Here is a 17,031-nt window from a genome sequence, read left to right as displayed (position 1 = left end):
GCCCTTGGCCAACACCAATACGAAGCGCCCCACACATGACGCCCCAGGTCAACGCAAACATGAAATGTTAAACGTGCGGGTAGGCACATATCTGCAGTAAGGCTGTTTACATCAGGCCTATTCAACTTGTCGTGAAGAATGATTAAGTCCCAAAATCAGTAATATGGTCGTTGCTCATTAGCCTTACGTTGGTGTTGAAAATACCTCACATTTAAGTTTCGCCTAGTTATTATTGAAACAAACCTTCCAGTCAAAAGGTTTTGGATTCAAAGCGTTTAAGTTTAGTTTTCCTTTAACTATCACAATGACAGCAAGGATGAATCATTTGTTAAATGTCAAGTGTATGGTAAGGGAATAATCAGACAGAATTATACACACTTCTGTAATTTGATTTATCTGCGTTTGCTTAATTTCAATGACTATTTGATCATCGGTCTCATAAAAAAAACGTAAAGGAGAAATTATTTTTGGAATAAGGTGTGAATTTTAACACACGTTTTGACACGTGTAGTAAGCCTCATCTCAATCATATATGATGCCCATTAGCATGATATCCAAGATAAAACCACAAACGACGTATTATTATTATATTATTATTATCAAAAACTACCCGCGGTTAGAAATGTTAGTAATGAAGCACAAGAGCAGTACACGTGGGGCCAGCTGGTGATGACGCCTTGCCTACTTGTAAACGCCAGCTGACCGTGACTGGATAGGTTTCATTAATAAGTCGACATTTCACCACCAAATCATCCTGTTGCTGGCACATTTCAGTTGCAAGCCCTTCGTGTAACATACACATCTAAAGAAGATGAGGTTACCAAACTTAAAGTCTCTAACTGTCCATTTACACTTGATCACCACGATTGTAGTCATCTATATATTGTTTATTTCTCTCGAAGAGCATCTTTCTACAGTGCCGTTTGATTCCCCTGTAAAGATCCAGCAAATCCACAGCCATCAACTGCTGCCGTCGGATGATTACAAAACATACACTTTGGGAAAGTTGGCAAGGCATAATTTCCTTAATCAGGATTTGATCCGAAGATTCAACGTCAATGTAAATGGAAGCGACGTTATTGTGTTATTGCGCATACAAAAAACCGGAAGTACTACATTTGCCGGACATATGCAGAAACACTTCAATGTCTCGCCTTGGTGTCATTGTAATACTCTGTTATCAAGACAGTGTGATTGTTATCGAAAATGGAAGTTCAACGTTCTCTTCAAAAGGACAGACCAGGACTGGCCTTGTGGAGTTCACGCAGACTGGACTTACCTTCACGAATGTGTAGAAAGGACAATGAACAAGCGTCACGGTCACAAAACAAAGCAAAGGTATGGGTTGTTGGCTTTTCTTTTTGATTATGCTTATGTTGAGATATATTCATCCTAAACTAGTGTCCAAAAGAAACGATACCAACTTATTTTCAAAATTGTTTTTACTAAGTGAAATGTCTAGTATGAAAACATGCCAATTCGTATTGCACATCCCAAACACAGCATAGTCGATAAAAAATACCGGGAACACGTGATCACTTCCGGGAAAAAACGTAAATTTCGTGAAAGTGACATTTCCCTCTCTAGCATGTTCTGCACGTGCATAAAAACTGTATAAAACGGCTGATCAGACACGTTGATATCACAGCAACAAAAAGAACACAAGATATGCCACGTTTGACAGCCATCGAGAGAGAGAGAGAGCCGTTGGAATGGTCCAACAAGGAGCGTCACACGTCGACGTCGCCAGAAGGTTGGGATGCGCACGCATCACTATCACCAGGTTGATGCAGCGGTTACGTCAGACAGGTCAGACGTCAGACAGGCCCGGGAGTAGAAGACCACGAGTAACCACGCCCCGTGAAGATCGTATTACACCCGAGGAACCGCACCGTAACAGCGACGTCCACGGCGGCTACAGCACTGGGACACAGGATCAGTCGACAGACCGTCTACAGGAGACTACGGCAGTATGGTATCCGGCCACGTCATCCCTACCGCGGACCGCTCCTGACGCCTCGACACCGGAACAACAGACTGATCTGGGCCAGGCAGTTCGACGTTGGCAACGGCGGGACTGGGGACGTGTTATGTTCTCTGATGAGAGCAGATTCCTCATCTTCAGAAACGATGGACGGCAGCTTGTATACCGACGATTTGGTGAACGTTTGGCGCCTAACTGTATCCAACAGGTCCGGCCGTTTGGAGGTGGAGGGTTAATGGTTTGGGGTGGCATATGTGGTGACGTCAAAACGATGCTTGTCGTAATTCGTGGAAACCTTAATGCACAGCGTTATCTTGATGACATCCTACGGCCTGTTGTGGTGCCCTTTATTCAGCAACAGCCTCGTGGACTCCTTTTCCAACATGACAATGCAAGGCCACACACAGCAAGATTGACACAGAACTTCTTTGCCAACGCCAACGTACAGGTTTTGCCATGGCCCGCATGTTCACCGGACATGAATCCAATCGAGCACTTATGGAACCACCTCGATCGGCAAATCCGACGTCGCCGTGTGCCTCCAGTCAACGTCCAGGACTTGGAACGATGTCTCCTCGAGGAATGGCAACGCATCACTCCCAACGTCATCAGACGTTTGACGTCATCAGTCCGTAGGCGTGTTCTGGCATGTATTGATGCTCACGGTGGACATACCCGCTACTGACTTGACTTTGAGACGTGTGGTGTGACATTTCCCGTTGTTTCTGTGATCAGTGCTCTAACGAAATGTTCATTTTTCGACCCCACTCATCTTTAAAGGCTTGTCATATTGGTTGTACAGATTTTATTGAAATGCAATTTTTGTACAGATGTTGTGAAAGGATTTCTCAAAAGCATAACACCAATCCTAAACTTCTGCATTGTTTAGTTTTTCTTTTATGTCGTTGCAAACAGGTGGTATCGTTTCTTTTGGACACTAGTTTAGTTAATACAAGCCCTGGCCTATGACCGGAAATAGATAAGATAAGTTCGTATTCTACGTTGTAAATAAAATGTGTGCTATATGTTCGCAATATTCTTGTTGGTTTGTGATAAAGGGTGTGAATATATATAACAAACAAACAAAGAACTGCACGTTTTGCACAGTTAATTATACATACGTTGTCATGTTGTCAAATATTTTAAGTTATTTATCTGTGGTACCTATTCTAAAAGGGGGCACAGTGGGACCCCTTGAGGTGATAGTGTTGGCTCGTGATGTTAAATTGCAAGGGTACACGATATATGAAAGAAATTAGAGAACAGAGACTGTGTTTGATTTGTAACCAGAATTTTATTGAGGACGAATATCATTTTGTGCTTATATGCAATGCTTATAGTGATTTAAGAGCTGAATATATTCCTCCTAAATATTTTACAACCCCTTCTAAAAAAACATTCAATGCTTTTATATCATCCACTACCTTTAAAATCATACGAAATCTAGCAGTCTACGTTTTCAAAGCTTTTCGACTTCGTCCATTGCATACAGTATAAATATTTATTTGTGTATATGCATGTGTATGTGTATGAATGTGTATGGATATGGATATATAAGTAAATTAGTGGTAATTCTTTTTCTCCCTCTCTCTGTAAATAGTTCTGTGTAATAGGCCTACGGCCAGACCCGTTTTGTAAATAAATAATATATATAACTATGATACATGTCAAAATAGGAAATTATATCTGACATCTTTTTTTTGTCAGTGATGCGTCAGATGTGTAAATGTCCTCAACATGCCTATCATTAAACTTTTCTTAAAGCTTTTCTGAGGCCTTGAAATTTGGCATGGAGTCGGAAATGTTTGATTTGAATATGTTTTGCTTCGTTACAGTTATAATATGATTTAATACATCATTTCGCTTTTGTTGATATCCTAATATAATTGTCAATTTTAAAACTTCTAGTTCTGTTGACTGTAAAACACATTTTCTGGAATATTCTAGTCTTATCCAAGGAATAAAACAATATCTAAAGCGTAAGAGTATAGCCCCCAAATCTAAGTTACATCTGCCCTTAATACCATATTTCTTTGAAAAATTAGTGGAGAGGTGTGTGTGTGGGGGGGGGGGGAGGGGGGGGGGGGGTTATTTTATTATATATGAAATAAAGTATCCAACAATATGAAATCGTGGTAGAAACTGCCTGCAAGATTGTACCTCAAAGTTGTGAAATGTGGATGTTGCGAGCTTCAGGAATATTGCTAGACATGAAGGGAAAGTTGAAGTCCTCCCGCTTGTCATGCAGTCTTGTGGAGAGTGTTTTGTCAATTTTTTTTGTTATGCATCTATTTAAATATGAAGAAGATGAGGCAGTCGCACTGATCTTCTTTATTTTTAGTTCAGGTGGCATATATACTCAAAATCGTTATTATCGTCTAAATATCCTGTTATGTGTGTATGGTGTAAGTGTGTGCTGTAGTTATGGTCGATATTTTGTAATATGTCGAAGCTTGAAAATGTTTCAGACATTTGTACATAACCATGGTGAGAGACCCTCTTCGAAGGTTCGTGAGCGAATGGGAACACGTGGTCAGAGGAGCAACATGGAAAGGTGCCTCACTTATTTGCAATGGTCATGCTGCCACAAAAGCGGAACTTCCTCCATGCTTTCACAAGGACTGGAGAAACGTCACCCTTCATGACTTCATGGGCTGTTCATCAAATCTTGGAATAAACAGACAAACCCGTATGTTAGCCAACCTAAGCATTGTTGGTTGTTACAATACTTCCACCTCCGATCTCACGTACGATGAAAGGCACTATATCATGCTAGCAAGTGCAAAAGAGAACTTACGGAACATGGCTTTCTTTGGTTTGACAGGTCATCAAGAATTATCACAGATCTTGTTTGAGAAAACCTTCAACTTGAATTTCATCACAAAATTCAAGGATACTCCACCCAGTAAAACATGGAGTGGCAGTGTCAATTTGTCCAAAGTGCAACGTGACAAAATACTTCATTTGAACAGGTTTGATGTCATGCTATACCAGTATGCCAGGGACTTGTTTTTCCAAAGATTACAAATGTTGGCTGAGAGAAGAAAGGATTCCTCTCTTTGAAACTTGATTCACATGAGTATAATTAAATACTGAACAGCAACGTGTAAACCTATCCAATACTATTTTCGTTTTATTTGTATATAATTTATATATGTATTTATTTGTATACATTGTATATAATGTTATGTATTAAGTATTCACCTTTCCCATGCATGGGAAATCTATGCTTCATTTGTTGACGACTGTTTTTTTTCCTTTGACATTGCGCAGGAGATCTGTCACTCATTTTTTGTATTTGAATTCTTCGTCAAAATATGATGTATAAATACGATTGAATTGTCTCGTTTGTTTCAAGGAAACGGTCATGTGCTCCTTATCAAATTAAGTAAACCTCCAATGCAAATCGACATAATTTCAGGGTCTGGTTGCACAGAGCTCTCTTCGGTAACTCGTAACTCAATGTTATTGCAATGGACTTCTAGCTAAGCTACTATTGGATGATAAATTAATTAACCTATTTGTCGAATAGACGTACCTAATGTAATTGATCATTTTTAACCCGAGGATGGATCTTTCAGTCATAAATTTCGATGTGTACAGTTGCTAGAGTATTATTCTAACAATACAGACATGACACAAGCTGCACGTAAAATAATTGATAAATTTAGTCCTTGCGGGTTCACATACCTACATGTACATTGTCATTATTTCCCCTACCTTCTCCGAGCAACGTTAAAAATATTGAAACTTGAATGATAATAAATTTATATTTTGTGTATGAACATGTATAAATCAGCTTGCACACAGACTACTGCAGAATGACATGTCATCCATTAGCTAGTTTAGTTTAGTTTAAACATATTTTATTCACATAACAAAATGAGAATTGTATTGGGGACAAGTTCTTGCAACTTAGTAAACCACTCTCCGCATAAAATATGTACAAATATACAGTTGCAAAATAAATAAATTTGCTTCAGTCAGTAAAAGTCAGACACATTTACACATCAATATAAGTAAGTTTGTTACGTTATAATTATTCAATTGTGTATATTATTACCTACTTTACCTATTGAAATATGATTCCATTAGGTTAAATATGAACAATCATGATGAAAATCGTCAATAGGATATATTACAATTAAGTACAAAACACACAGAGTATTTCTCAAATAAATAAAAAAACTAAGTTCTTTCTTGTAATTAATCCTCTTCCGGACAACCACAGAAATGAAATTCCAATGCGTTTATATATACATATAATTATACAACAATGTACGATAACGCACACCCTTACTTTAATGACGATTGTACGATAAACCCTGTACCAACCCTGACAAGGATAGGTTCTAGTCATTTAACGCCTTTGACACTTAACTTATAAGGTTATTACAATTTACGTAAAAAGTTATTACATTTTACCGCAAGTTGAGATTATTACAATTTACGTCATTTTTTGTTACAATTTGCGTCTTACAATTTACGTCAAATTTTATTACAATTTACGTTGTTATTACAATTTACGTAAAAATTATTACACTTTGCTGCAAGTATTCCAATTTACCTTTTTATTCCAATTTACGGCTTAACAGGGGGTAAAATAGGATGCGGACCCATGCTAAGTCGATCCTGGATGGGTATCTACAGAACATTGTGGAGACTGAGATCACGTGGTGGCCTGTGCATCATTGTCGTGCATATAATTACTTTGTGTGTGTATCGAAAAGAATCATGTACATTATTAAACAACTGAAATAGAATATATTTAAACATTGATCTCGTTGATGCTTTATTCCTCTACCAGGAGTCATTGGAGTATATATAACAGTATTACGAGAAAATTAGTATTTTGATGAGTTAAGGCAGTGCAATGAGTGAGGGATGGTTCAATAGCGAAATATAGTCGTGTCGTAGTATCCGCTTTGAATCATGTACAGATGATGGCTCTAGTACTGTTAACCATTCAATTCTTATAAGAACGAGGGGCACGGGTGGCAAGGGGGCATGGGTGGGCCAGTCGTATAAGGCGCCGCGATTCGCTGTGTAGAGTTGCGTTCCTTGGGCACGCCAGAAACCTATGATTGTTGGTTCGAATCCGGGTTCAACCCGCTTATGTTTCTAGGTTTGTCAGCACCATAACCGTGCTGGTGGGTTTCACCGAAGTGGTAAACGTTTAAGACCTGCATCACTTCGGGCTTTCCATCACATTAAGCTTACACGCCGTGATATAACTGGAACACTGTTGAAAGCGGCGTTAAACCCAACTCACTCACTCACTTATAAGAACTACACACGATCTGTGTATCACTAACGCTGCACTAGCCTGTTTTGGATCCTATCCAAGCGACAAATATCAGTATATAGTTGGGGATTGTATAGAAATTCTCCTGCCTACATGCTTGACCATAGTGTCCCTCAAAGCTCTTAGGACCAATACGTTGGCAATATTGCTGACACCAGTGTGCTCAAGATAACCAAGTATGTTTCTCACATGGCGATGTTGAAGATTGTGTTGTCAAGATTGAGAGCTATTGTCTTGATTACATGAAAACTGCTGTTACTTAACCAGGACAGTACATAATTTATTGTGATATAGAGTTGTTTCAAAACGTCTCTAACGAGCGAAAGCGAGTTAGATACGCTTTGTAACAACGAGTTGTAAGATCAATGGTATCAGACAGGCACGAGTACAGTAATCTGTTTCTTACACACCCTAAAATCGCACCTTTTTAGCATCGAACCGATGAAGTTTTTCTATTCTCATGATTGCAGTAGCGCATTAATACATAACACCTCTGTCATAAGTGACGTCATCCTATGTGCTGCTTACTTCTCATAGATAATGTGATCCTACACGAAAAGGTTTCCGTCATATCTGTGGATTATCAAGGCGATGAAGAAAATGCAAACTAGACAAAATCCAAGAACACGCTGTGTGCCAAGTTGAAAGTTTACACCTCAAAGAAATTACCAAATATGTACAACAATGTTTACTTCCGTATGACATCACCACCGTTGACCGACTTTTACAAAATGGCGTGTTCACTGACAACAGTACTCGGGATTTCCAGAGGAGGTTTTCGTTGATTGAGGGATCGTATACACATAAATGTGTCACGTAAGTAATCAGAAACATTCTGACAATCTGAGTACTGTTATTTGTTTACCATGTTTTCCAATGTAACAAAGAGAATTAGTCAGAAATGCAGACAACTGCCGTCATCGTTGTGCGTGATTTAGCGTCAGTCATGGCGTCACACCGGACGAAAACTTTTACAGCTTCTGTTGAATTTACAGTGAACATTCTCAAACGCACGATGGAGTCAATGTATGCAACAATTAGTCAAAAGTACCTCTAAAAATGCTACACAGTGTAAAATCTGAATTTTGCTTTGTTTACATTTCAGCAAGTACAGTTTTCCGAGCACAGTTTTCGTTTCCATACCTAATTTATTTCGCATGATTTCATCTAGAGAATTTGCATTCGTGACAAAGACCATCTATCCATTGTTTCGAAAATGTATGAGGAATTCAGGGATGCATGAATAGCAGCTGAGTTTGAAATATACCTGATCGAATAGGCGTCTCATAACCGGCATTTTGTAAACACAATCCAATATGGCGGAACGTACACTTCGGCGTTCGTGTGTGCGTATTATCCAAAACATTTTAAACGATTCTAGGCTTATCACCGACGTTTCAGAATTATCATTAGTGATGTGATACACGTGATCACTAATACGCTATTTTTCTACTTTAATTATTCGAGTAAATATCCGATATTTAGATTTCTAAACACACAGTAAATATTTATATAACGCCGTGAATTGTGATTTGGCGAGATTTACAATGTACCTAACTTTCAGTAACTTTCAATTATTTTTGAATTGCCTAAAATGACAGTAAATGATAAACAGAAGGGGGAATTCAAAACTGTGAAGATTCTGCGTGATGTATTTTGAATTTTATTCGATTTCGAAGTGAGGGTTGAAGAGAAGGGACATATGTTTCGCTGTGGCATCCAGGGGGTTTACACTCCGAAAAAACCGATGATGTTGCCATAACAACAGATAATGTAACTGATAATAATAACAATCAAACTCGCAGACGAAGACGAGTTTGTTTATTTCTATTATTAAGTACACGGTCTTGCTGTTCAATACAGACGTAGGTGAACATTCGACTGAAGCACGAGCTACTTATGAATGACTTACACTCAGGAAAGTAGTCCGTCATCATCTGACCCCAGGTCATCACCATGGAGTAGCCAATCACAGGCCTGGAATTCGATCTCACACATATGTTTGATACCAGTTATCTCAAACAGGTTTCCTACCCACAAGTGTGTAAGAAACGTTAGTAACATCAAGTACCGCAATGTATAGATGTTCAACAACATGTTATAAGCGATACTGTCATTCTTCTTCCTCCCACGGTGATGAATCTGGGCGCAGAACTAGACCAGGAGCGGGGTCTGAGTGAGTGAGTTAAAATTTTAAGTCACAATTTTTAATTGCCTGAAGACTGGAAAGGGAATCGGACAATAAAATAAATTGTTTTTGCTTTGATTGTTTAAGAATGTATTCTAGTGCTGTTAATATGGCCTTTGATTCAGCTGTAAAAATGGAACAGTTATCTGGCATTCTAGATGATATAGTCCTGGATCCAATGACGGTGGCACTAGCAACCATCTGTAAATATAGATTTGTAAGTATCATATTTGTTTCGCAATTGATTATATTCTTGTTGGAAAATGAGTTGATTCGTTTCTTTTTTTCAAACATTTAGTTAAGGTTAGAACTACCTCTGGTTTTACTAACTGCCATGGTGCGGAAGTCAAAAGTTTGGTGGGGGCTATATTTTCAAGATTTATTTTGGCAGCCGAAATAGAAGATTGTTTTCGTAGGCCAAGTGGTGGAATAAGTGAGGATTTTTTTGTATAGAGGTCTTCGTAAAGAGGGTTAAAAACACTGTCATAGGTTGGATTGGATTTCAAAGAATATAGATTAGAAAACTTTAGATAATTTCAGACGGCGTTGGTTAAGTGAAGGCTCATCATGATCAGCCTCCACGTACACACTATGAATTGGAGATGTTCTAAAGGCTCCAAGGCAAAGCATCAGGCCCTGATGATGAATAGAATCTAGTTTTTTCAAATTGCTTTTACATGGTCCACCGTAGACGATGGAGCCGTAATCAAGTTTAGAGCAGATGAGGGCTCTGTACCGTTGGAGGAGGGTTTTCTGATCCCCTCCCCATTTTGCGTTTGAGACTACTTTTATTATATCAAGAGCTTTCAGGCATTTAGTTTTTAAATAATTTATGTGTGGCAGAAAAGTCAAGTAGTGGTCAAAACTAATACCAAGAAACTTGGCCTCTTTGACAACTTTGATAAAGTGCACCATCCAAAACTAAATCAGGGTCCTTATGTGGCTTATACTTTCTGCAAAAATGAATGCAGTTGGTCTTAGCTTTTGAAAATTTAAAGCCATTTTCAAGACACCATTTATGGATTTTGTTTAAACACAATTGTAGTTGCCTTTCAATGGTATGCATGTATTTACCACGACAAGACATATTAAAATCATCCACAAATAATGACCCATCAAGTGAATCGTTTAAAACCTTCGACAAACTGTTAATCTTAATGCTAAACAATGTTACAGACAAGATACTGCCTTGTGGGACACCCTGATCCTGATTGTAATGGTCAGACGGGGTTGACCCCACCCGAACTTGAAATTGTCTATCTTTTAAAAACTGAGATATAAATAGAGGCAAACGTCCCCTTAAACCCAAATCATGTTGACCTTTTAAAATACCATACTTCCATGTGGTATCATATGCTTTTTCGAAATCGAAAAATATTGATACAGCATGTTGTTTATTTACTATGGATTTTTTTATAAAAGTCTCTAAACGTACTAAATGATCGATGGAACAACGATGTTTGTCGAAACCACATTGAATGTTAGAAATGAGATTGTTAGTTTCCATGTACCAAACAACACGATTATTTATCATACGTTCCATAGTCTTACAAACACAGCTAGTAAGGGATATTGGTCTATACTTCGAGGGATCAGTATGATCTCGACCCGGCTTAGGTACAGGAATGATGGAAAATTAACATAAGTCCAAATATTGTCAAAGATAATTAGCATTGTTTCTAAACACGATTCAGGTAAATGTTTAAGGAGCTGATAATGAATATTATGAGGACCCAAAGCAGTATCATGAGCTTGTCCAATGGCAATATGGAGCTCATGAATGGAAATACTTCTTATAATCCTCACCATTATCTGAGTTGAAATTAAGTTTCTTTTTTTCTTGCTGTTCCTTATATTTCTGAAAGTTGGGTACATAATTGGATGATGAGGAATGTTGAGCTAATGTTTCACCTAACTTATTAGCAATATCAGATTTATCTGTTAGAAGAGTGTCACCCTCCTTGATATGGCAAACACTGGATTTGGACCATTTTCCTTTAATTTTCTGAACCATATTCCAAACCTTAGAAATAGGTGTGCGTGAATTAATTTTAGATACATATGTTTGCCATGACTGTCGTTTATTTTGCTTCAAGGCACGACGTGCCCTGGCATTTGAAATTTTAAATTGATTTAAGTTATGGACAGTGGGGTGGCGACGAAAATATTTTTCTGCCTTCTTCCTAGCCTTTCTAGCTTGTTTGCAGTCCATGTTAAACCATGGTTTACGGATATGTGGAACCATAGAGGACTTTGGAATACATTTATCAGCAATTATGTTTAATTCATCAGAAAAAAAACTTGATTAGGATCATTTACATTTAGAAATAATTCAGGCTGTAATCGTTCAGTGCATATTGTGTGAAATAAAGACCCATCGGCCTTTGTACAATTCCATCTTGATGATGGTGGAGCATCAGTTGGATTTATGGTTGAAATTACATTGGGAAAATGGGCGCTTCCACAAAGGTCATTGTGGACTGACCATTCGAATTCATTGAACAGATTGGCATCTGTTCCAGAGAATAGTATGAGCCAGTTGCAGGATGTAGATATGTGTTATAGCCATCATTAAAAATACACAAATCATTATTTGAGAAGAAATCATCGAGTATCTTACCCTTTGTTTTGATGTTATTAATGCCACAAAGCGGATTGTGGCCTTTGAAATCTCCCATGATAATGCAGGGTTTAGGGAGTTGGTCATAAAGGGCCTGAAGATCAGATTGACGTAGAGAGGATGATGGTGGAATATATAGTGAACACAAAGTAAAAACGTTATGCAGTGTAACACGTACTGCAATTGCCTGAAGAGGGGTATTGAGCGGAACAGGGCTGTGAATGGCCCTCTGACTCGCCAATATAGAAGATCCTCCAGAAGCTTTCTCACCTGGAGGAATCATAATGCCGTAAATCAAATTTGTCTGTGGATTTTAGGTAGGTTTCTTGTAAACATAATGGTGATGGAGTGAAATCTTGAGTTAAAAGTTGTAAATCATTAAAGTTGTTTCTGAGTCCTCGGATTGAGTTTTAGAGGTGTGCCATCCAAAGTAGAGATTACCAGGAATCTGGGCCAGTTTTCAAATGTTACAGTTGGTGTCCTCAGACTATCATTCTCATTATCGAAACATTCATGCGATTCATGAGATCGTTTTTTTAGTGGGGGTTCCATGGTGGTAGTAATTGTGATTCACTCTCTTGGCTCCCCACCCCCCACCCACCATGGAGTGTCAACAAGGACAATGCCATATGCCTGTGGGCCTCCGACAGGCAACACCAAGGATACCAAGAGAGTATACTCAAGCAGAAACATCATATAATATGTTCCACCAGAATGGCCCATGAGCCACCGCCTTCCGGGCATTGGGAGTCTAGGCAAATATAAAAATGTTTCAGTAATAGCTAACTGTACATTAGTATATAGAAAGTGCTAAGTAGATAACCACAACCACTGACCTCATATGACCTCTAACCTACATGAACTGGCCTTGACCTCTCACCTTGACCTCTCACCTCATTTGATATTTGTGGGGTCACACTATTGTCCTAGGTCAACAGTGAGTTGAAAAGGTATTGTCCTTAGGTCAACAGGGAGTTGAATAGGTATTGTAGCCCATCGCACCTGTGTCAAAAATGTATTGAGACCGAATTGAATAGGTATTGTAGGGGAGTTGAATAGGTATTGTAGCCCATGGCACCTGTGTCAATAAGGTATTGAGACTGAATTGAATAGGTATTGTAGCCCATCGCACCTGTGTCAATAAGGTATTGAGACCGAATTGAATAGCTATTTGTACCATGTTGGCAACTCCCTAGTGTCTCTAGGTGTAGTCGACAGTGAGTTGAATAGATATTGTAGCCCATCGCACCTGTGTCAATAAGGTATTGAGACCCGAGTGGAATAGCTATTGTACGACGACCCCGCCTTTGCACCGGGTATTGCGGTCCATCGCACCTGTGTCAATGAAGGTATCGAGACCAATTTTGAATAGATCGCACCTGTGTCAATACGGGTTTTGAAACTTTTTTGAATAGATCATACCTGTGTCAAAAGTGGTTTGAAATGAGTATTAGTGTGTGCCACCGCTATGTCAATAAAATATTTAAAATTCAATACTTTATTTAATCCATTCTCCCATTGTGTCTTCAAACTTGTGACTAGATGCAATACACCTTCGTCTATTAATAGTATAAAATCAAACAAGAAAACGATATAAAAGAGTGTTTCAAACTCTTAACTGCACACATTTGCTCATTCTCAAGCTCCGGCTCCTTTCTGCTTTCTGCTGTTTGGAAGTCATCATCATCATCATGTCTAAGTCCCTCAAACGTTCAGCCTCGGAATTTGGTGACAAGACCAAGGAGACAAAGATGATCAAGCCCATGGTCAGTACTCTTTCTTTATGGCAAAACTTGATGATGATGGAATTTTCCATGAAGATACGACAAGATGCAAAGTGAGCGACCTGCCCCAGAACATGTCGATGGTGATTAAATCACATACCCAAGTCAATATCCGAGATGACTCTCTTTAGAAAGTGGTTCTATCCCCGGTGGCGGAGAGACAACCCGATCAACGCTACAACGTGCTTCTGAACTCCCAATACACGGAGGCCCTGGAACAATCCACCCACCTCATCTTTAGAGGTCAAGCCAAGAGTTCTAACAACAGGACTTTCAATAAAATTCAGTTTTTTAACTGTATCTGGGGGTTTCCTAGGAGGACGAGGAAGAACCTCTGACACAGAGCTTGCCGGACTTAGAATAGTCTCTGAATAGGTGTAGGTAAGTATTTTTTTCTACCTTTGAATTTGTCAAATCATCATAGAAACTAATCTGCAACCTTCGAGTAGCAGAAGTCATAAAGAGGACTTTGTGTGTCAGGTTTGACTTCATAAAAAATGTAGAAATGCAGGTTGTAATAAATCATGTATCTGCTGTTCCTTATTGGTTTTATGTGCAAACATATCGGTACATGTTCCCTTACTTCTTTTGATAAGTATATTAGTATGTCGATCAAGGGAAATGTTCACCTTAAAAGTGTTTGAGCTTGGATCGAGGGTAGGAAAAATACACCATTTCCAGAGTTTTACTTTTTCTGCTAGGTTCTATGCTAGATGTAGATTGAACGGTTAAAAGTTTTGTAATTGAAAAAAAAGTTTGACCATTTAAAACATACAGACAAGAGAAAATGTAATAAATATGAACAGAAGGTGTATTTCCTCCTCTGGGAAGGATCGTGTTATATAGCTGTTTGAGCGACAGCTAACATGTTTACATGTATGATCCAAACTGTAGAGGATTTCGCGGGAGAGGTTTGACGCGTGACTGCACACTTTGACAGGCAAACCCCCTGGCCGGATTAACTACAGTCTATTTCACAGCATCAATGTCTACATACATGTTGTATTTATGTGTGCCATTTATTTCCAGGGAGGTGCTGCTACGAGCCGTGACGATGACATGGAGGAAGGGAAAAGGCCAAGAAAAAAGCTACAGTTCTCCGTTTCATCTTCAATAAAACAATGACGTTGATTCTTTTTTGTGTTGTGTGTGTTATAGACACGAGTTGTGGATCACATGACTTATGAATGAAGTGCCATTTTCCATATAAGGAAAATCATACTATCACTAAAGAGTCACATGAGTTGTGAATCACGTGATCTGTGAATGAAAAAAAATGCCATTTTATAAAACAGCGAGGTTAATATTTAACATTAAATGTTTCTTACCAAAAAAAAATGTTATGGAATTAAGTGAGTGAGTGAGTTTGGTTTTACGCCGCTTTTAGCAATATTCCAGCAATATCACGGCGGGGGACACCAGAAATGGGCTTCACACATTGTACCCATGTCGGGGATCGAACCCGGGTCTTCGGCGTGACAAGCGAACGCTTTAACCACTAGGCTACCCGACCGCCCTTATGGAATTAAGATGACAAAGAGAAACCTTTAATGTTCCGAGTGATACAGTTAAACTAGTAGGTAATTGTCTACAACTACTAGTCTACCACGTAGTGCAGACACTACCTTGTAGTTATGAGTGATGCAATGAAACCTATTAGTAATAGTTCACCATGGTGTGAGTAATAGTCTAACATTTGCAGCATCAATTGTTTCATCGAGTGGCAGTATATTCATCAGATCTGGTTAATGCAGTGAAACCCGCGGCCAATCGTAACGCATGTTGTCTGAAACACTGACTGGAGTAATGCACAATGTAGCTAGTTTGTGACATACATCTAGCCAGCAGAGCACATGTATCCCAACCTCCTTCGTTATATCAAACGGAATCTTCTAGACAAAAATGAATGATCTTGTAACTATTGCAAGCAAACACTAGTAATTGTTTGCATAACATTATTTCAACACTGTCTGGCTCGCCCAACCTTTGTCTTGCCCAACAGAGCGCACATCTTCCAGAGACAAGAGAGATAACTGACTATAAAAGTCCAGTTTCCACCCTTGCCGAACTAGGCTGATATTATGGAGTTACACTTTGGCTGGGCTAACGAGTCTATGCATAGTCCAATCAAAATCACGCACCGAAATCGAAATCCGGTTCTTAAACTGTCGTGCAGATTTCGTTCGATTGTAGGATTTACAAAGCATGTGCACCGCCAACTCGTTGTCAGCAGATATTTTCCAAATCTTTTCATGCTTTTCATCAAGGTGCTCACGTGATTTGATGCATTTCGCGATGTAAGACCCGTTCTATCACTATATACATCTTGATTATCGATCAGATCGTCCTGACTGGGCGCCGCCATTTTGTGTGAAGCAAACACAAGTGATACGAGAAGTGAAATATGATTGGTCCATAGGAAAGGCTTAGAAGGGCCATAACTGGTAATAGCCACTGGTGGCACTACGGTCGAGCCCAGTAATTCCAGCCTGGTTCGGCAAGGGTTGAAACTGGACTTTTAAAGTCAGTTGACTCTCTTGCCTCGGGAAGATGCAGAGCGCAATATACCAACACGGGTTAATTTGAGGTTACTGAGGTCACACACGAATTGTGGAACACGAGGACTGATATTTCGAACATTAACCTTGTCAACAACAAAATTTAAGAATGTAGTAATGAAAGGTCTGTGTTAGATCTCGACTCGCTTGGAACGGAATGGTTGAGAAACGTTTAACACTTTTCAGATTTCAAGACTTTAGAGTGTTTTTTTTCGTGTATTCTAAATTTCTTTAATTATTTGAAACAAATTCAATAACTAACTTATAAATTTCAACCCACTTATCGTAACTCAACATCAAAGTGTTTTTTCTGAAACAGTTTTCTAATACAGACTGCGATTGCAAAGAGGGATTCCAACTTAGATAACCTGAAAAAACAAATGAGATTGGTCGCAAGACCCCTTCAAATGTTATGCGTTAATAACCACACACACATGACATATAAAGCAATGTCATTGGGCATTCCTCCACACTTCCCTTGGTGAAGAGATATTCTTTAGCGATTCAGAAATTCTACACGTTTTTTAGTAAAATATGAATTCATTGGAAGAAATTTGTATTATGACAATCACATGTTATATTTTTATTTTTT

At 38.8% G+C, this 17,031-nt stretch overlaps 1 protein-coding gene across 1 annotated transcript; it reads left to right on the top strand.

The window, feature by feature from the left end:
• The first annotated feature begins 811 nt into the window (after positions 1–811).
• LOC139473146 (heparan-sulfate 6-O-sulfotransferase 3-B-like) lies at positions 812–5,047 on the top strand. Its single transcript, XM_071255665.1, has 2 exons — positions 812–1,338; positions 4,453–5,047. The coding sequence occupies exons 1-2, from the start codon at positions 812–814 to the stop codon at positions 5,045–5,047; spliced, it is 1,122 nt and encodes a 373-aa protein (XP_071111766.1).
• The last annotated feature ends 11,984 nt before the right edge of the window (positions 5,048–17,031 follow it).

Source organism: Haliotis cracherodii, unplaced genomic scaffold (genome assembly GCF_022045235.1).
Source record: "Haliotis cracherodii isolate W230 unplaced genomic scaffold, xgHalCrac1.p SCAF_27, whole genome shotgun sequence".
Lineage (NCBI taxonomy): Eukaryota > Metazoa > Mollusca > Gastropoda > Lepetellida > Haliotidae > Haliotis > Haliotis cracherodii.
This window is presented reverse-complemented; position numbering and strand designations above follow the sequence as displayed.

What these genes read in the sequence shown, in the direction of transcription:
- LOC139473146 (XM_071255665.1), top strand. Translation starts at nt 812, where the DNA reads ATGAGGTTACCAAACTTAAAGTCTCTAACTGTCCATTTACACTTGATC. An exon ending in GGTCACAAAACAAAGCAAAG is followed by an intron (nt 1,339 to 4,452) that starts GTATGGGTTGTT and finishes AAAATGTTTCAG; the next exon opens with ACATTTGTACATAACCATGG.